General features: G+C 47.3%; 1 protein-coding gene across 1 annotated transcript in view; it reads left to right on the top strand.

The window, feature by feature from the left end:
* MSL3 (MSL complex subunit 3) overlaps positions 1 to 21,946 on the top strand; it is a 263,983-nt gene that overhangs the window by 15,905 nt on the left and 226,132 nt on the right. Inside the window, exon 2 of the mRNA XM_069640759.1 lies at positions 1,133 to 1,215. Within this exon, the coding sequence (XP_069496860.1) occupies positions 1,133 to 1,215 (83 nt within the window). The remainder of the gene's footprint in view (positions 1 to 1,132; positions 1,216 to 21,946) is intronic.

The following is a 21,946-nucleotide window of genomic DNA, read 5'->3' as shown; positions in this document are numbered from 1 at the left end:
AGTCTGTTGCTCTTTTCTCTGCTGTCTCTTTTCTCCTTCTATTCTTTATCACGCCCATCCATTTCTTGGTTCATCCTTTTTATCTCACCTGTTTTCTGTTTGCTTAACTTCATTTAGATTTTCTCCATGCTCTCTCTCTCCTTCTTTTCTTTATCATTGCCATTCTCACTCGTTTCTCTGCCACTTGTTCACTTTCCCTTTTCTTTCGTCGCACTTCTTCCTATTTTGTCTTCTCTATTTCTTGTCCTCTCATTCTCTCCCTTTGTTTCTTTCCCTTTTATAACGCTTCACCTTAAACGAAAATTCTCTTAACATCTGTTTTGCCTTCCCTTGCTCAGCAGCTGCAGTGACTGCCTACCCATCAACGGGGTTCTAAATTCAGTTACAAGCACATAAACTTAGCTTGACTTCCGTAATGTGTTTTATTTCCTTAAACATTTCCACTCGGGCCCCACCATTTAAGCCCCAGTGAGCTGCTATAAGCGGCGCTTGAAGCAGTGGGATTCTCTCTGGAGGTGTGGCACACGGGACCGTGGGCCACAGTTTCAAGGCCAATGCTCTGTAATGTGGAGGAGTTTTTCAAAAGTGATTTTTTTTAAAAAAAAATTTTTAATTTTTTTTTGTGTAAACGTAACAACTTCACTTTTTGGAGTGATTTCTTTGGAATTGTGTCTATTGAAGTGGTTGCTGTCAATAAGTCCAATGTCAAACCTTAGCTAGTACTGTCGGCAGTAATTCGGTAAAATGTCAGGACTTGGCATAATCAGACTTAAAGGCCAATATTTACAGTGAAAACATTACATTTTGTGTTCCAGAACGGTAAATGCCACTGTCTTAGTAACTAGGATTGGCTTGAGATGTTGCAAATGATATTAACTTGGCAGCTATGTGCTACTGTATATTAGTTTTAAGCCTTGACCAATCCAGATGAATGGAAGGTACGGTAAGACGTGGGTTTGCATTATTCTAGTCTCTGTATAGCTCATATTTTAGATGAGTGAAATCTGCAATGTTTTGAAAATTTAGTTGGGTATTCCTGAAATAAAAGTTCGGTTTTGGTAACCTTCTGGGTCTGAATTTTACAGATTTGGAATATTGTTTTGGGTTATTAATCGGCTGCTTTTTCTTTCAGGTGGTTGATATTATTGTTGGAAAAGATGAGAAGGGCAGAAAGATTCCAGAGTATCTGATTCATTTTAATGGTTGGAACCGGAGGTGAGGCTTGTTGTCCATATTTAACATGTTTAATGTCCTTGCTGTTTCTCAGCAGCCCCTTTGGAGTGAGTACGGTTCATAGTTTTTGGTGATTGCTAAAGTTGTATTTTTTGGTTAGAGTAGCCCACCTATTTTGGACCTCTACAATAAAACGAAAGAGCCATCTTTTTTTTAAAAAAAAATATATATATAAGCATTTTCTGTAAGAGAATAAAATAATTTATAGAAACTGATTTGAGCTGAAAATACACTTTCTCCCCCCGACAACGATGAGCAGAACCATGTGCTTTTATGCAGCATTAATGGAGTCCCAGAGAAGTTCATAGCACTCTCATTCTTCTGACCGCCCCTTATTTGTTTAATATCATCCCTCTGTTTCCCATTGTTTGTTTTTCTTCCATCTCTTTGGCCTTCTAATTCCGCCTCCGCCCCCTCAGTAGATTAAGAAAATGTGATAGGTTAAACATATGGCAAAACGGCACCTTTTGAGTTTTCTCAGAATTATTTTCTGTTCAACTGGGAACATGTTTTCTTTCAATTCGTGCTATTCTATTCGCAGAACTTGCGTTCAGCTGGTTCTATACAACATCATCCTCACTTCTACGTTTCTTTAATGAGTCCGTTTGTGAACCAATAAAATGTTGTATTCCTTAAATCCTCTGTGGTAAAAGAAAGCATCAGAAAAAGTTGGATTAGTTGCAGTTTGGAATTATGCAGTGAGACATGGGTCTACAACATGTGCCACTCCAGTTTTTGGACTACAACTCTTTGTGCAGGCAAAGGAGAATTTTAGTCTAAAACCTATGGCGAACCAAAGGTTGCATAACCCTGCGGTAAGATAACCTATTCAAAGGAGCCAAGAACCCCACCATCCAGTAAGATGACAAAGGGATAGGTTATTGTATTGCTTGACTCCACTAAATGAGAATATTATTTGACCTTCCCAATCGGCTCCTCCAGCAGTCCTGCAGCTTTTTTCATAGATTGAGAAAGTCCACCATTGGCGGAAATTAGGCTGCTATAATACCCTAAGCTTCATTCGTTATTACCCATAGCTTCATTCACTGCAAGGTCTGGGTATTTTAGACCGCTTTCCAGTCTGCTAAACTGTCTTTTCCGGCTGTTGAGTCCTCATCAGGGACGCCACTCTGAGTGTGGCACTGTGAGGTCTGAAACCTTGCACAGATGGTTGTGTGTATTTCACTGTTTGGTGGCAGCCATTTCGGGGTATGGTTCTTGTGTTCAGCTTTCTGTACCCCAAGGTTGTACCTCTCTAGAATCTGTAAATAAATCCAGTGCCAGGTCCAACAGCTTGATGCTATGTCCTGCAAGAATGATTTGGATGCAGATGTTGCCATGGCTTTTACTTGACTCTGAGCGTACAGGCCTACCAATCAATAGATCTTTTCCCAGTAACCCAACAGGAACTGGGGTAAACCTGTTTTACACCTTTTGCTCCTACATGGTAATAGCCATTCTTTCCTTACCTAAAAAACAAGTAATCACATATTGTTCATTCAAAATGTTGGGAGCTTAAATAGGTTATACACATGTACCCCATACAAAATATTTTATGAAATAAAATGTTATTGAATTAATCTATTTGTTACCTAGCCTTATATTTTTGTCATTTGAAAAGATTACTTCTATGATTTTGAACAACCAGAACAGGGCAACTCTAACCCTTAATACTTAAAATATGTTATAATTCATAAGAAATTCCTATTCACATCTCCACCTTTAGACGGGATGCACACTGGCTACCAGTATGTGACAGAATTACATTACGTACGCTTGTTATCGCCCATAAATGCCTGTCCAGAACAGCACCGCAATACCTGACTAACAAATTCGCAAAGTCCAGTACAAGCATACCCACTAGAACACCCTATCTACATTCCCAAATATAATTTGCAAACAGCAGGTGGGTCGAGTTTCCCAGTACTAGCAGCAACGTGCTGGTATACACTCCCCACAGACATTACAGCAGAACCTTCCTTCTGGTCCTTTAGATCCAAAGTGAAGGACATGCCATTCATCCTTTTGCACTTAACCTGGTTTGTCCAACTTGTCCGTTCCTACTACACTGCCTTGTCTATAACCTTATGCATTCTCAGCCTGGGGGTACTTACTATTTGTCTTTTGTGTCTCTTCTTGTACTCCTAATTTCTGCCATGCACTTTTGTAACTTGGACCGCTGCCTGCTGTTAGCCTGTTGCTAGCCTACTTGTAGCAATCTGGTCGTCTCTATTCTGCATTCTTTGTCTAATATAATGGGATTGCCGACCACCCTGTAACCCTGGTTTTACAATTATTTGTTCCTCATCTGATTCACTTTAACTGTAACATATGCTCCATGCTAAGCGCCCAGATACCTCCGGGTTAGGTCGCGCTATACAAATAATAAACTAAACTATCTTGACTCGTGTAAACATACTTTGATGCATTTCAATCTGCTAGGGGTAATTTCTCAGAATGTTTAAATTTTAGGAGCTCTAGTAAATTGATGAAGTCTGATCAGTTTGATAGGTCTCCAATGCACACAGTGCTCTTTGTTTTAGAAACAGGTGTTGGGTTGGCAGTAATTACCGAGATGGGCCTGCTGGCCATTGGGTACATTATTGAACCTACCAACATCCACATTTAAGGCACACCCTGTATAGCTACTTGAGACAACTTGGCTTCTGCCCTGCAGGAGTACAAGGATGAGTAGAGGCTAAAGCGCCCCTCGGCCCTTAGTTCTACAAATCAAGGGCCAACACTATAATAAAGGTAAAACGGGCTCAGTAAAGAGATCTGTCTCCTTCGCCTGTTGTGATGACTGCCGTCTCGAAGCATATACTTGATCTGTGCAGATGGGGCAATTGCCAGGTTCAGTCGGTGGTCGAGGTTCGACAGCGGCTGGGCTGTGTGACGAATCGCAGGATGTCCTCACTGCTTCCATGGGGGATAGGGGGTGGAAGAGTTGGGTAAGATTATCATAGCAATCATACATCCTCCTGACCTGTGTCAACCCCAGAACCTTTTGCTTTTACTGGTGGATAATCTTTCCTTATATCGCTGTGAATGGGAACTTTTGTCCACACTCACAGAATCATTTCCTCTTTATGGGTGTCATTTTTAAGACTCTCCTTAGTGTCTTTTAAAAGTTATCCTCTTTGACACCTTTTTGGCAATATGTGCCGATTGTTGCTGGGTTCCCCTAGGGGCTCTCCTTCTAACTTTCTCTGGATAACCTTGTGAGAACTACAGTTTCCAAGGATAGAAAGGATCTTTGGATCCCTTTACATGTTATTAGGTGAGACCAGCACCCCCCCGCCCCCACCTTATGTGGAGTTCTGGGGAGATGGTGAGTATCCCCTTTCTCATTTGAAATGTAATATTTATGTTGCAAGGACACACTTACCTTTAATGGCTGGTGGCATTGAACATCTTTATTAATTCAGTGCAATTTTACAGTGGGCTGTTTCCATAGCCCCGGTAAAGGCACCCAGGGGTGCTCATTTTTCCAAAACGGCCAGTTCTTTTTTTCACCATTTTAATGTTCCTTGTCTTTTCTTGTTCCTTCCCCTGACCTCAAGGGCAGGACATTCCTTTGTGTGATTGTGATCTTCGGCTGGAGTCTTGTGTACTCCCTGCCCAGGCTCCAGAGTGTCTGTGTCGGCAGGAAGCGAGTGAGGAGTCCAAAGCTCTCAGCCTAAGTGTGAGAATCCAGTTCAAACTGGGAGGCTGGCTGCCTTGAAAGGATTGTGAACCCCCAAAGTTTAAACGTTGGAAGTCTGATAGGATGGGTTCCTGCATAAAAGTCTGGAAGCTGATGAGGTAGTCAATCACTGGAACCGAAGAGGAAGATGAAGAATTTGCAGTTGAAACGATATCCAGCAACCGGAGAGCCTGCTGTGTAACAGGAGCCTTCTGTAGCCCTTCATTCCAATCGACCTGGGGACTCCGAAAACAAAGACTGACCCAGAGACTGGTAAAATGACTTGCATTCTGAGCCATTCCATGCCGTGCTGCGACCTTGCGGGTCTGCAATACCCTGGGACCTTGAGCCGAATTCCGAATCTCGCTGAAACTTCGTGGACATCCTGCTGGATCTCCAGAGGCACGATTCCAGTCCAAAAAGTCCCCTCACCAGAGTGGCTGGACCTTCAAAACGACGAGCATCTGACCTGCGATATTTTGTCGTCTTCTGTGCTTCTGAAAAAGACCCCAAATCCACAGAGCCATGAGGAAATCCTTGTCTAGATCCTTTCCAGTGGTCCTTGCTGCAAAAGTCCTTCCACCTTCCAGTGTCCTGTTTTCTGTCTTCCTGATGAAGGAATTCAACAACCAGGTTTATGGCTGCATATCCTGAAGTTCCTCCTGCTGCAAAATCTTCTGTGCTGAGGTACTGTGCTGGGTCGGGTATTTACTTACCTTAAGTCTCTTGGTATTCTTGTGTAGTTTTGGGGTGTTTTCTGTGATTGGGAGTTCTCTCGTCCCTGCTGGAAACCTTGTAGAGTCTTCTGTTAAGGCCCTGGACCCTCAATTGACTCTAAAGTAAAGTACTTACTTGTTCTAGTGCCCCCCCTGGAACCCCTCTTCTGTCACCAAAACACTCATGCTCCAAGAACAAGGGAAAGACTTCTAAGGATTGGGCCTTTTGCCTAGAAAAGAGAATAAGTGTTTAAAAGTTACTTGCAAAATAAGTTGGTTGGTAACAGTAACACTGAGAGTGAACAGTTGCAAAAGTTATTACTTCCCTTAGAAATGTTCTGCCATTCTGAAAAGTATATGTAACCTCTTTCTTTCCTTAAACTGTTTCGCCTTTCTAACAGAAAGTAGATGTAAGGTTATACGACTCGATTGGGATTTGGTTGTGCCTCTTCCCAAAAGTAATGCTGTTGGTTTCACTTCCCTATTCCTATTAGGATAAATGTATGAGTGTCCCCAGCTGGGTCGTGCTTTACCTGACGTCCTGTTAACCTGTCCAGAATAAGTCTGCATTATGTTTTACCTACCTAGCATAACCTTGTGTCATTCATAAAGTGTAGCACTGAGTTATGCTTTTCCTGGTCTATTTTAGACGGACACAGAAAGCTTAAATTTTACCTGCCTTTAAGTTGCTGATAGCTCCTGTATAGATTTTACTTACGTTGAGGTTGCTGTTTGCCCTCGTAAAATAAGTTCCAAGAGTTATTGCTTATCTCAATCTGTGTTTTACTGATCTCAAAAGAACCTGTAATAGAATATTACATCCTTAGCTTTTACTCGCCTAGTAGAACTGTGGGTTATGACAAAAGAAAGTTATAGGTTTTTACTCTACCTAGTATTCACAAAAAGTATTTTGTCCATTTACTAAGTGATTTCTTGCTGGGTGTCCCAGTACAACTGCCCTTATATTACTGTATCTTTGTACCTTCAAGCATAGTGATGTTTGTGTTTAGATAATCTGTGATGGTACTTATTGCCCCCAAGATTTATCTGATCCTAATTGTATTTAAATACACCATTTAATTTATTTCACAATGCATAGTGTTTCTTTGGACCATTTGTTTTACAATTACTTTGTACTGATTGTACAGCCCTCTCTCCCTTCTGAAATGAGCCTGGCTGCTCTGTCTACGCTACCCTGAACTCTTGTGGTACAGCCTTATACTAAGTGTGGAGTCTTGAATTGTCTGAGCTGAATGGTTTTACTAAGCCCTTAGTTGGACTTTAGAAAAACTGTCGTAACAAGTCCCTTCTCATGAGGTCAGGGAGGTTAGGCTGCTACCCGATAATCCCCCTGGGGGTGGTGCTGTGTAGGAGGATCTCGTGGAGAGAGAAGCCCTCTATGGGACCAGTGGTTACTATTGTGGGAAAACGCAGTAGTCTTACAACCCTCACACGTCTCTTTCACCTCCCTGCTCTCCATCCTTACTATCGTCTCCCAGGTATTTCTGTAACATTGCAGAGGGAGGAAATCCTAAAACGAGGAAGAATGAGGAGTTGAAAAACCCACTGAGGACAACTACTGCGACGAAGAAGAGCCTAGAGGACAACCGAGTCATCTGAGGGAAGTACTGAGAAAAGGGGGTGCAGAGCCGTGAAGATGGGCTCAGAGAACCAGCAAGGGCAGTCTAGACTTCCACGAAGGCGAGGTCTTGAGATTGTCATAAAAACTGACAACCGGCTCAGCCAAGAATCAAGTGGCTCTATGGGCTACAGAGTAGAGAGTTAACCCGGGAGGAACCGAAAGCTGAGTGGCGCCATGAAGCAGGAGACAAGAAAGGCTACAGAATGTGACTCTGACCGAGCATCTCCCCAAGCTCCAGTGGAGAAGGACCTCTTTGAAGTTTGGGGGTGCAGTTCCTCGGCCGAGTGGGAGAAGCCAGCAGCTGGGGCGCCACCGTAGCCCAACACAGTATGCAGAAACCGAAAAGCCACGCCTAGGAACAGCCCAGAGGCCACAAGAAAGCTCTCTTAAAAAAGGAGACAACTGAGCTGGCCGGCTGCAGAAATCACTGAGCCTGCGAGACAAAAAGAAAGCGGAAGACCCACCGGATCTGCTGGAGCAGTCTGTACATGGGGAGGTAGAGCGGGCACACATGGAGCTTCCGGCGGCCCCGCTTGCACAGCAACAGAGTCCCCGCAGAGAACCCAACACCGAAGAGGTAGAGAGGAACCAGGAAACAGACGGAGCTGTTGGAACTCTCTATGCCTGCAGCAAAAACCCTGCTGTGAACCCAAAAGTACTAGTGTTGTCGGGAGTGCTCAAAAAGGCCTGGGGAGCCCAAGAAGCAGGACCCGAGACCCATATCAACATCTAGAGACTGTAATAAATAAGTTAAGGCACGAGAATACCTGGCAGGGTACTAAACCAGGTATACAAGATAGAAAGAGAAGAACATTCCCTCTTCCTTGTCGCAGTACCTGGCAGGGAAGTGAATCAGTTCTGTCAACTGTCCCCTCAAGAACCAGTTTCTCTGATAAATGGAACTGTGCCTGTCCAGAAGAAGGTAGTCATTCTTCTGATCCATGAAGACAGCAAACCTCTTTTAGTTTAGTTGTAAGTGTAAGGGTTAGAAATAGGTTTTGGACATAGGACTCTTTTATCCTTGGACATTCTGACAGATTCCATAGTTTTTGTGGAGGCTGGAAAACTCCTCTTGGAGTTGGGCCAAGATGGGGGTTTCTTTTCTTTTTCCATATAAATAAACATTTCTGCCAACCACCATGACGCCACTGTATCAGAGTCGTACTTCTGCAAACTTACAGCTTATGACGGGATGCACGGGCGAGTTGATTCGATGTGGAGGCACAGAGGTTGCTGTTTGAGGGACATCAGGGGTCCGGTTAATCGACTAAGAGGAGCGGACATGAAGAAGCTGGTGATAAAAACAGTGACTCAAGCAATGCAAGGCAGCAGTTGGTCCAAACGGATACATCACTTCAGCTGGCGTGGTGTGGCGGGGAACGGAGTCGAACAGCAAATGGCAGTTCAGAGAGTGATGAATGCCAAAAGCAGCTTCGAAGGCTCCTGGAAGTTCGCTCAATGTCGAATATGCACAAATCACAGCTTGCAGCGGGTTGGTGTAAAAACACAGGGATCTTGGCTGTTCAGGCTTTCAAGAGCGTGAGTCCCACTCCACGTTCTCAAGGGCCGCTCTGGCTCTCAAACATGGGGGAGGCTGGTACACACCTTCACGGGTTCTGCAACACTGTGAGGGCCTACGCAACTGAGTGGCTAGCAGAGATGCACGTGTTGGTCCAGCAGCAGAGTTCACCCCGCCCTATGGTCCCTCGGGAGGGTTGAGGGACAGAGCTGCAGCATGTTGTGGAAACAATCCAAGGACGGAGACGATTGGTGGCATCCTTGAATGTCCCAGACTGAAGATTCAGTACAGTGATGAACTTGCAGCACCTCATTGTACTCCTGCAGCAACCACTAGTGAAGCAGAAGATCCTTGCGGTAAATTGCTTGTAAGAGGCGGTAAAACGGCCCAGAAATCCTTCTGAAGTTGAGGGCTTGATCCAGCAGATGTGAGAAGTCATCTGGAGTCTGGATAAAAATAAAAAAACTCTCTTGCTAGCACCAACAAAAACAAACCAGGGATAAGACCAAACCACGGCACTTATCAAGTATTGTTAAGTGAGGGCTTTAAAAATGACCAAACAGTTGCATTAGGAGGCTAACTCCAAGTTCCAGCAACAGAGCCGCAAGAGAGTAAGGGCATAACCTAAATGACCATGTGAAGGGGAATTGGCCAAAAGCCAGCCCGTCGCAAAAAGGGTTGGCTGCAGACGCTCAGATGACCAAACTTACTGGTTGGTCGCTGGGATTGCCACTCGGCCACAGCCACCGCCACACGAAGTGATGGAGTTAGTCCAGGGACCCCTTCTAGCATACACTTGTTGGGACCAGTATTAAGGCTGCCATGATGGGCTCACAAAGATGCCCACATGATCAGTATGGCCATTTTGAGGCCGCCTTGTGGTCACATAGACAAAGAGAAGCCCTAGATAATGTCTGGGAGCAGGATTAAAAAACAAAACATTAGTCCTTCAATGGCTACCAAAAAGGTACATTGGGCTACCAGTGTGCTAAAATGGCTTGCACCCTTGGTGACCAACATTAATGGTCAGCCATCGCCATCCTATTCCTTAAAATCAAAATGCAGCATCACCCATAGGACGGGGCACTTTAGGGTCATCCCAATACCATATACCTTATGTAAGATGTAAAGGGACGTAATGGCAGGGGAACTTCACGAGAAGTCCCTCCGGCCACCAAAAAGATATTAAGGGACCAAAAAAGATTAGGGGTGGTGTGGGTTGACGTGCCCCAAACAGTGGCCCTAGAATCCCAAAATTAGGAATACTGTCTTAGCAGCAGTTTATTTTCTTGTAGTGATAACAGGAGGCCCGAATAAGTCTGAACTTCATAATGGGCCAGATTGAGATATTTCTGAAAATGTCTGGATGATAAAGTGAACTTGAACAAGTCTGAAGAGTGCTGCTTTCTGCTTCCTGCATGAAACACCTGGCGAAATAGTGGGAATTCATATTCTGCCCTGCAAAGATTAAGCATCTGAGGATTTGGATCACACTTGAGTGAATGTGATAATGCAGCTCAATGTTGGATTGCTAATTCTGAAGGTCAGATCTGACCTGGAGAGGTGATCTCTCCTGATTCTTTCTCTCTGGGCGGGGGAAAGGTCTACAGTGCCAAGATGAATTTACTGGTCAGGATCAACTCTTTTCATATGTGCCTCCTCTCTAGATCCTAAGTGCCTGTTCAGAGATCTGGACAGTATGATTCTTAAGTTCCTGTGGAATAGGAAAGAGTGCAACTCATGGCATTCAGCGCTTTGAAACACATTGTGTTTAGACGCTATACAAATAATCAATCATTGCATAGGGGGTATGCATTTACCTAACTTTTAAAACTACCACCTTCCACCCTAGCATTGTACAGGCTCTAAATGCATAAAAAATGTTATCACTCAAAATCCAGCCTGAAAACGTGAAGGGAGGATGAACACATGTTGAATGGATCAACGAATGGCAAATACAAGTCACAAAACACTCAGAAAATCACAAAAAGCATTAAAGATTTCCCCAATATAAATTCGGCCTGTGAACAACAGTACATCTTGATCCTGCCTTGTGTGGGAGAAGAGTTGTTAAAAACATCAGGATTCGAATGAAGAAACACACGGAAACACAGTACAAAATGGGAATGCACCAGAATTCGCATTTACCAAAACGTGAGGAAAGTGCATTTTAAACAAGACGTATTGACACGTTCTGAGGACCAGCAGAACAGCTTCAAAATGCACTTTCCTCGCGTTTTGGTGAATACGAATTCTGGTTGATTCCCATTTTGGACTGTGTTTCCGTGCGTTTTTTCATTAGAATCCTGATGTTTTTAACAACTCTTCTCCCACACAAGGCATGATCAAAATGTACTGTTGTTCACAAGCTGAATTTATACTGGGGGAATTTTTATGCATTTTGAGATTTTCTGAGTGTTTTATATCTTGTTTGCCTTTAGTTGATCAATTCAACATGTGTTCATCCTCTTTTCTAGTTTTCAGGCTGGTTTTTTGAATGACATTTTCGGTGCATTTGGAGTGTTTATGCGTGTTTCGAATTTACAGGCCGATTCATGTAATTCCTCTCAAGTGTCGCACGCGGCTGGTGCACAGCGTGCCCGTGCGAATGTCTGCGCCAGCCGCGTGCGATAAAATCAATTCCCGCGCACAGCGTATTCATGGATTCTCGCCTCCAAAAGCAGACGTGGCGCAGAGTGGCGGTTACGCCCCCAAGAACGCCCTGGCGCAAGGAAAAGCCATCAAGATCGCAAAACCATCGCAAAGGGCTGCGCCAACACTGTACCAGTTTACTGGACTGGCAAAAGCGGGGAGTGCGTATTACGGGTGTCGGGAACACGCGTGCGCGAAAAGATTCACACGCGATCGGGCCAGGGGGAGCGTGTGCGTGTATTTCAGGGGTGCGCGAGAAGTTCCACACGCGATTGGCCTGGGTGCATGTATTTCAGGGGTGCGCGGGTGGTTTCACACGCGATCGGGCCTGGGGGAGCGTGTGCGTGTATTTCAGGGGTGCGCGAGAAGTTACACACGCGATTGGCCTGGGCGCGTGTATTTCAGGGGCTCGCGGGTGGTTTCACACGCGATCGGGCCTGGGGGAGCGTGTGCGTGTATTTCAGGGGTGCGCGGGAAGTTTCACACGCTTGCCTACAACACGTATTCATGGAAACGAACGTGGCCAATCCGGAAACACGTACGCCAGCAGGAAGTGCACACAAACAACAAACCAGCTCAGACGCCAGGATGAACATACCGTTCCTAGCAGCAGTGGCTGTGGGATACCGCAGGAGGAGGAGGAGGAGGAGGAGGAGGAGGATAGTCCGGGCCAGAATTTTTACACCCAGAACCAGCCTTTTTGGGATGCCTGATGACCATGTGTATGGGAGGTACAGGTTTCCACCTCACATAATACTCGACCTGGTCAGTGAGTGGGAGGATGACCTCACATCAACCACCCTGTGCTCCCAAGCACTCAGCCCCCTGGAGAAGGTCCTCAATGTACTGCACTTCCTGGCCACTGGATCATTTCAGTGGACAAGTGCCATAGTGGGGGGGATGTCACAGGCCACGCAGTCACGCTGCCTACACCAGGTCTTGGCCATCATCACTGCACGCCCATCATTCCGCAGGCCCAGAACACCTGCAGAAAGGCAGGCTGTTGCCCAGGACTTCTACAGGGTGGCATAATTCCCCAAAGTACTAGGTGCCATTAATTGCACCCATGTGGCTCTACGTCCCCCCAGGGCAACTGAGCACATCTATAGAAACCGCAAGCACTGGCATTCCATCAACGCCCAGGTAGTATGTGATGCCAAGGGAATCATCACCTCAGTATACGCCAACTATCCAGGCTCCACCCACGACAGTTTCATCTACAGAATGTCTACCCTAAACTGGGACATAGAAGCTGGGCGGCATGGCGATACACGGCTGCTCGGTGAGTATAAATGCCACTGCGCATGCATGCATGTCAGATACTGAGTAATGTCACAACCCCACTGATGATACCCATCACCACCACCCCAGGGGACAGTGCCTACCCTCTCAGCACCCACATGATGACGCCAATTCGGAACCCCGCCACCCCAGGTAAGATACAACGCAGCCCACATTGCAACCCGGGGCATCGTGGAGCGCACATTCGGAGTGCTCAAGTCACGCTTCCGCTCCCTTGACCGTTTTGGCGGGCAGCTGTTATACGCTCCCCCAGTAGTGTGCAGGATCATAGTGGCAGCATGTGTCCTGCACAACGTTGCAACACGCCGGGCCTGGCCGTGGACATGGTGGTGCCCCCACATCCCCAACCACATGCACACCCACTGCGCATGAGAGGGGAAAGGGCACGGGGTGAGGCAGCCCATACGCAGCTCGTGGCTAATTACTTCACATAAAATCACACCCCTGTGGAGTGCACACAGCCCTGGCACATACCAGCTGACAATCAATGATGATTGTAACAGACAATTATGATGTGTCAATGGACAGTCAACTGTCACAACCATACCAGCCTGAGATTGTACATATGGAAGTGTTCCATTGTGTGCTTCCCTACCTGCACAAACACCACCAATGCTGTATTCAAAAGACACACTTCTATGCTGCTAAAATCATTACCCCCTTGCAAGACACATGACAACAGTGCCATGTCACCCAACCCCTCCCCAGCACCGCCACCCAACACACTATGGCATGACATGCCATGTGAGAGCAAACAAAGTCATCCCCCAAACATGACACGTGTCACAAAGTACAGTGTCCCTAATGGAAACTGGCCACACACAATATGCCCACATAGATGTAGAAACAACAACACACATGACCAAATACTTAGTACTGTCATGTTTATGCTCTTACCAGCACATCCACCACCTCCAACTGTACAGTGTTGTTGCCACGCACATCTGGAAGTCCACTGCTCACAACATGAGCTCCATCTCCAAAGTGGACGGCCTTGTGAAGACATGAGGAATGAACCTGCAAATTAGGAGGGAGACATGGATGCACAAGCACACATCAATACACCATGCAGTGCACAATACAACAACAATATGCACTAGGAATGTATACACAGTATTGACTACAGACTGCCCACACAGCTCATGGGAGTCCAACGTCACTGTGTAATTCACTGTCACTTGGGCACACCCTTTGCAAGCCCATGGAAACGGGAAGCAGGAGGGGTGTGTGTCTCACTGACCCAAGCATCTAACCCAAACTCGGGACAAGCCTGCATGTGCCCAGCCGGAATACAGTGGATGCCCACGGGAGCCACACAAGGCAACACACTGCAACAAAAAATCAAAAATCAAAAATGGCCATGTGTGGGCCAGGGGGGGGTGGGGGAGGCCACCCAGGAGGTCCGAGGACAGGGTGCCCACCAACAGCCACCTGCGTGAATGTTGCAACAAAAAAAACACCTCCATGGGCTCATGGCCTGCATGGCTACTAAATAGTGGGAGATTCACTGCTGGAGTTGCTCTCCTCAACCTCTGCTGCTGCTGCCACAGGAGGTGGTGGTGCCATGGGAGGCAGCCCACGCAATGCCCTAGTTTGGTCCTCCATGGCAGCAAGCATGCAGGTCTGGAAGGCCTCGTTCTGGAGGGATATGGTGCGGAGATCCCCATGCAAAACCCGACGTGTTGCCCGGACCTCCGCCCGAGTTGCCTGCATCTCTGCTGAGAGCGTACGGGTGACGCGCTCCAGCAGCTGTTCCGTCCTGGCGACAGTGGAAGCCTCAAGGTCCACAAGAGTCTGCCTGAGGTGCCGGACCTCTCCCCTCAGGGCTTCCCTCTGTCCCTGGGCATCTATGGAAATTGATTCCCTCAGATTGTCCAGGGCCGCCTGTCTGTCCCTGTTGGACGCCAACATGTCCTCCCTGAGTGATTGGCAAATGGAGTCTGTTGCCTGCTGTAGTAGCTCCATCTGCCTTTCTGGGGGGGACAATGGAAGTGGCCACCCTCTCCATGGCTTGAGCAATCATTTCGGATGATGATGCCTGTTGGTTGGCCATACCGTAAATGGATTGCTCCCATGCGGTATTGCCTGGTGGCGGACGGCCACTGCCTTGGCGGGCACCACACCTGTCTGGGGCAAGGCGAACTGCGCCTTACTGTGTCGGCACTGCCTGAGGGTGCAGGACTGCATTTCCCCTCTGAACTGCTGGCCCAGGAACAGGATCAGATGTTGCGGAGTGTGGCCCTGCATCCGTAACCACCACAGGCGCACCTACCAACACTGACATCCCCATAGTGGGCTCTACCCCTGGTGCAGGTGGGTCGGACAGAACAGTATCCCTTCCATGAACACATACCTGCGAATCCACATAGGCCTCATCAAAATCAACACCTGAAAAGAGTTCTGGGGAGGTGCAGCCAGGGACACCCCGGGACAGTATGGCCTGCAGCAAGAGAGGGTTCTCCCCCACCACCAAACCACGTCCCCCACTGGTGCCTGGTCGTGCTTCAGATCCCTCCTGGGCCTGCACCATCTCCTCTCCCTTAACAGCATCAGGTGCGTCATCCTCTGCAAAAACAAGAAAGACAGAAAATGGAAACAGGCATTAGCACCATGGCACGCTATTAGGCCAGACAAGCTACAGTACCAGTACTTGATTTACACATGTCCCACATGACTATAACCCTCCCATGCATGCACTGTCCATGAGTTGGAAGGGGAGGAAAATGTCAGACACTGATGACACCAAGATGGGAGAGCAACACATCAGCTGCATGCTGGCTAGCAGTGCCATCACACATTGGCCTGTGAGTGGCATGTCCAATACACATACATGACACATGCCATCACACAGATGGTATGTACCATGGGCATGTCATACATGTGACAATGGGGCAGAGTGATGCGCAGTAGAACCAGGTGAATTCCTACAATCAGCCTGAATGAACACAGCTAAATACGGAACAATGTGGTAGCAAGATGGCACTTCAAGGGCAACTGGCGCAATGTAGTGCAAAACGCCTACTGTGGCCAGAAGGGATACTGTAATACCCAAATCCCAGGGCGCAGAATGCATTGGATGAAGCACATGGGTGGGACAAAACACTCAGGCACACACACCCTGACCTGGCACTCAACCAGATCCCCTCCCACAAACTACATACACATGGATCACACACACATGCATGTGCACTCACCGGACAATGCCTCGTAATCTGGCAGTTCTCCCACACCTTGGATCTGCTCCTCTGTGACGTAGGTCCCAGCAACATGCTCATGTAGAGTGAGTTCTATGTCCTCTTGTGGAGACCCACCTCCAGTCACCAGAGTTGCGGCATGACTTGAGGCCAGCTTTTTCCTTGCCCTACGCTTAAGGTCGTTCCAGCGCTTGTAGTACTCAACAGCTGTGCGCCTCATAAACCCAAGGGCACTTATGCTGTCCGCGATGGACTGCCAGTGTGCCTGACGTAGAGCAGGTGTAATCCTACACCCTGAAGTGACCAACATTTCGGCGTCATGTTCGGACACATACTGCACAAGTGCATCCAGTTCGGCATCATTGAAGCTAGCCTTCCTTGGCGTGCCGGACCGTGTAGCCGTGTCGGGGTCATCAGCCTGTACTGGACGAGCACTCTTCCTCTTTCTTTTTGTGGGTGGTGGGGATCCGGAGTGCCCTACGCCGCTCTGGACACTAAAGGCAGGAGCACCGGTGGACTGTGTAGTAGTAGTGTGCGATGGCACACTGACCACATGACTTTCTGCAGGCATTAGCTGAAGTGTGATGATGGCAGGGGGAACCTCAGTCTGATGTACCGGGACCAACACTGTCCTTGCTGGGGGAGTCAGAGCTGGGGTGGACGGAGCTGCAGCTGCCCCTGCAGCTTCCCCACCCCGCCTACTCGGGGCAGCAGATGACATGGCTGCCCCTGTACCACGTGGCCTGGTGACACTGGCTTGCGCCGCCACCCGTGGCCTAGACTTGGCGACCTGGAAGTCAGCCTGGGAGTCACCCTGTGCTAGGTCAGGTGCCACAACGGGCCGGTCCAACAAGGGCTGAGCAGGGATGGTGTCAGCCACGTTTCCCTCAACCATGGGGGGGGGGGGGGATGTGTGTCCCTGACTGGTCCTCCACACGTGGGGGACTTGGGGGAGTCTGCAAATCCTGGCCACGTCCCCTACTGCGCCCACCACGCCCACCTCTTGAGGCTCGGCCACCTTTGCCACCCTTACCACTTGCTCGCCTCCCAGCCATGGCACTGATGGAGTTGTGCGTATGGGAGTTGCAGTGGACAATTGTCCTGGGCAATTGGGGGTCAAAGGGGTAGGGTACTAGATGGAATTCGTACCCAAGTGCTCTAGCAAGGCTGTATGTAACCCCTGGGGAAAGATGACGGGTCACGCAACGCACAGGCACCCCTAAAACAGAAAACGACGTGCACGCGACCCCTCGTAGACCACGTGCGTGGGAAAAGGAACCTGCACTACGCTGTGGCACCCAGAAACACAAAAATGAACGTATGCGTGTCACACGCAGCATACAATGACCTCTGAAGGGGTACGCTACACACGGGGCTAGCACAGTTGGTAAATACGTGTGCGACTCACCGTCTGCCTGGGAAAAGAGCGTGAAAAATACACACGTGTGCGCGTTGGCAACACCCCCGCCAAAAGAAGAATTGTACACTGTCTGAGGAGACAGGACAAAAGGAGAAGTCAACGCTGTTTGAGGAAACAGGTCGACGAGAAAATCAGAAAAATACTGACCGAACTAGAAACGCTGTGAAGTAAATCGTGTGTGAACCGACAAGAAGTACAGATTTCACCCACTCGCTCTCCACGGGAAGCACGTACAAGGAAATGACGTACTACACGCACCTTTTAAACCGCACCACATGTCCAACGTCACTTAAGCGTATACACACTGAGGCACTATCCTCCAATCACGCGGGCTGACACTCGGACGTGCAGTTTTTGGTCTTGTAACATTCCCCCGGGTACAGGGACATGCCCGCGCGTGTCACGTCACAGACGCGCCTGCGCTGTCAGGGCCTTTGGTCCAATGGAATCGCGTACACAGGCCAATCGCGTGTGGAACTTCTCGCGCCCCCCTGAAATACACGCGCCCAGGACAATCGCGTGTGAAACTTCTTGCGCACCCCTGAAATACACGCACACGCTCCCCCAGGCCCGATCGTGTGTGGAACTTCTCGCGCACCCCTGAAATACACGCGCCCAGGACAATCGCGTGTGAAAACACCCGCGCACCCCTGAAATACACGCGCACAGGACAACCGCGTGTGGAACTTCTTGCGCACCCCTGAAATACACACTCCCCCAGGCCCGATCGCGTGTGGAACTTCTCGCGCACCCCTGGAATACACGCACATGCTCCCCCAGGCCCGATCGCGTGTGGAACTTCTCGCGCACCCCTGGAATACATGCACACGCTCCCCTAGGCCCGATCGCGTGTGGAACTTCTCGCGCACCCCTGGAATACACGCACACGCTCCCCCAGGCCCTATCGCGTGTGGTACTTCTCGCGCGTGTAGAACTTTGGCGCACATTTTTTTCCTGCGCAGGGACTCCACCGCCTGCTTTGGTGTGGCGGACATGTATGGGCCTGTGCGCGTCTTTGGCCGTGCGCTGTTTTTCCCTATTCGATTCCATGAATACGTGTTGTAGGCGAGCGTGTGGGCGTTCTGCGCACTTGCCTCCTGTACTTCCCCGTGACGCCCACATTTTCACGAGTTGTTCCCCATTCTGCGTGTAACGCCCCGTGTTACGCCTACTTTTGTTATGTGCGCCGCGCTATGTGCGAATTCGCTGTGTCCTTATCGCACAGCGTTTGATGACCTGTGCGCCAGCGTGCGCCACGCACTTTTTCAGCGCACATCCCACATTTTGCGCGTGCACGGACTTCCATGAATAGATGTGCGGTGTTTTCTGTGCGATAATCGCACTTGCACTGCGATAATCGCACTTGCACTGCGATTTTTGCTATTTCACTGCGAATCGCACGTTTTCGCACGGGTGCGCCGTTTTTTCGGCGCACGTTGATTCCATGAATCGGCCTGTCAGTATGTCCGTCTCTCTCTCCTCCCATGCGTTTATAGGCTACCTTTTTGTTTGATGATTCTTTGATTGCATTTTGATCATTACGTCGTGTTTTGGAACTGGTCGTTTTCTTTCGCCGAGAAGTCCGGATCAAAATGTATTTGGTTCAATACGTTTGTGTTTGTGTTTTGCAGTGAGGGGAATGCAAATGTGGCGCAAGTTGTGGGTTGCTAAAATATATCCCCGGTTTCCGCAACTGTCACATGACGTTTAGGTCCATGGCATCTGTCCCCTTGTGCATGCTCTGCACGTCTGCACCCATCTCCTGGCCTGGGCATACCCCGATTCACGGCCCTAAATTCTCCCATGCTCAACATCATTCCCAGTCTAGTACATAGAGTAAACCCAACTGTACTCAAAATCTCTGTTATCAACAGTGCTGCTCTAATGTCAATGGTGTTTCATCTTAGGTCACATTAAATATGCACACAGATTACTTTGCGATGTGCAGTCTGAAAAAGAAACCTTGATGGTGGAGAAGTGATGTGCCTACACTAGTTGCAAAAGAATTGAATGGGAACGAGCCTTTTTCTATCCCTGTATCAGGCACCGGGGTGATATTTCTCTGGTTATATTGACTGTCTTTGCTATTATGTGATATGAAACTGAGTAAGCCCACTCGTTAAGGCAAAGCTGTAATTCACTCTCAAGGTGTTCTGGGCAGCTACTGTGGTTGAAGAGCAGTATTTGCAGGATGGAATGGCTTGTGCTGACACATAAAGACATTCATGTTTTTGGGTAATTTTCCGCCAAGTGCCCTGGTGCAATGGATGTTTTCTTTTAGTGGCCTCATTTTCTTTCTATGTCCCTTACATCCTGACATTCAAAATTATTGTGGTTTCCATTTTAGAGCATCCGGGGGTCGTCAGCCAGGATGGCTGGGCTGGACAGCAGTAAATATATGGAATCACTTGTATATGTCTTGCAAGATGCCTGATTTATGATCATATAGACATGTGTCACTGCACCTGAGTACTTGTAATGAAGCACTTAGGGTGGTTACTTTGACACATGGTCTATTCAGCATGTTATTGCTTTTAAGACTACAACTACCAACATACTTGGTACGGATGAGTAGGATGTAATGGGCCGATTGGCTATGGGGTATGGCCATGGTCCTTTTCATTCCAGGTATAGGGGTGCATTTATAATGGAAGGGGGGGGGGCAGAGATGAATGGGTATTGCAGTGCGGATTGGGACCTATATTTAGACTTACGGGCTTCATATATATTTACACGTTCTTTCTGTTACAACTGGTCACTTTTGGTTGGTTTGAGCAGATACTTAAATGTATTCTGGGGAGTTTATGGATTATATTAGGCAGTAGTTCTTTTTCTTTTTTTTTTGATTGAAAGTAATATAGATTGGGGTGTGGTGCTATAGGGAAATTGAGTTATTGGTCAAGGGCACCAGAAATTGAAGAGGATATTCATTTATTGAATTCAGATGGATATATATAACAGATTTATGGGGGGGCGAACTCGGTCTGGGGTAGGTTTCTTTTTCCTTCTTTCTGCCTCGGTGCAGCTCGGAGTGTGTTATGGTTTCTTTGGTTTCTTTTGGGGTTTGTTTTTTGAACAATTTGTTTCATTTAGAAGTTCCTAGATTTCTTGTCCTTTTTGTTATTTTTTGGGGGGTTTTCTTTTTGAGATGTGTAGATGTGGGTGTAAATGTGACCAAGGATTTTGTAATGGACCGTATGAATTTGAGCGGTCCTGTTGGAGACTGTATGCGAGTGGTCTCGTGGAATGTAAATGGGTTGAAGGACAAGTTATGGCGCATATAAAACATTATAGGGCTGATGTTCTTTTCCTACAAGAGACACATTGTATGGAGTTTGAGGCAGTTGCGTTTGGGAGAAGTTGGCCAGGTTTGGCTTTCCAACATACCTACAGTTCAACTTCTAGAGGGGTCTCTATTCTGTTTAAGAACATTTTTAAGGGAATGTATTGAATTATAAAGCTGACAAGATGGGAAGGTGGTTATTGGTTAGGATCCAGATTCAGGACATGGAGATGACTGTGTAATATCTACGCACCAAACGTTAACGGGGATGCATTTTTATGATTTAGGGCGACAACGTTTGGATTTAGGAAGTGGCAACATTCAGTTGGGTGGTGATTTTAACCTGACGGTGGACCCCTATTTGGATAGAAATAATCACAATGTCAGAGATGGAAGGAAAAGGAATAGAGAAGCTTTGAGATTGTTGATGGATGATTTTGCCCTGTCAGATGTATGGAGGTTGGAGAATCCCATTGGGAGGGAGTATACATTTTATTCAAATGCACATCATATATACTCTCGAATTGACAATGTTTTAACGTCTGGGTTTCTCACGAGAAGGGTGGAGAAATGTGAAATAGGGAGTATAATATTATCTGACCATGCTCCTGTGAATATGGAAGTTTCATTGGAGTATTCATCAGATGAGACCAAAGTGTGGAGGTTTAATACAGGAATTTTGAATGAGTTGAGAAAGGAGTTGGTTGATGCAGCATCAGAGTATTTGAACAGCAACTTGAATGGGGAAGTTGGGGTGGAGACCAGTTGGGAAGCGCTCAATATGTGATGAGTGGGGAGGCTATGAGAGTGTTGGGGGTCAAGAAAAAGAAAAGGGATGCAGAGCTGAAAGAATTGAACTCAACAGTGGACTGTAAGTGACTTCAATTCAGCACTCCACTAAGGCAATGCTTGGTATGGGATGCCCAATGGAAGCCCTTATTTATATATTTTTATGTCAAAGTTCTTTAAATCTGGATGAGAAACCCTTATATAACGCCCCTCTTTGAATCTCCCCGACCTCACTGAGCCAAGAAGTAGGTTTGTTTTGCAAATTAAAAGGTTTATTTGAAGAATTGAAAATATATATATATATATATATATATATATATATGAACCAATTTGGCTAAAAGATGGCGCTCTCCCTCATTCAGTGGCTGGTGCTAGGAAAACGAATTTAGCCAAATCCGTATATGTCAAGAAAACGCACAGGCCCCTGAACGGTTGTAACACTTCAAAAAACCGCTCAGGCAGGCATTTGCAAAAAATATATTCCAGCACACAAGACTTAAGCTATTCTAAA

The sequence above is a fragment of the Ambystoma mexicanum genome, chromosome 7q, assembly GCF_040938575.1.
Source record: "Ambystoma mexicanum isolate Mex_15411 chromosome 7q, UKY_AmexF1_1, whole genome shotgun sequence".
Classification (NCBI taxonomy): domain Eukaryota; kingdom Metazoa; phylum Chordata; class Amphibia; order Caudata; family Ambystomatidae; genus Ambystoma; species Ambystoma mexicanum.
Note: the sequence above shows the minus strand (reverse complement) of the source record. Positions and strands in the feature narration are given on the sequence as shown.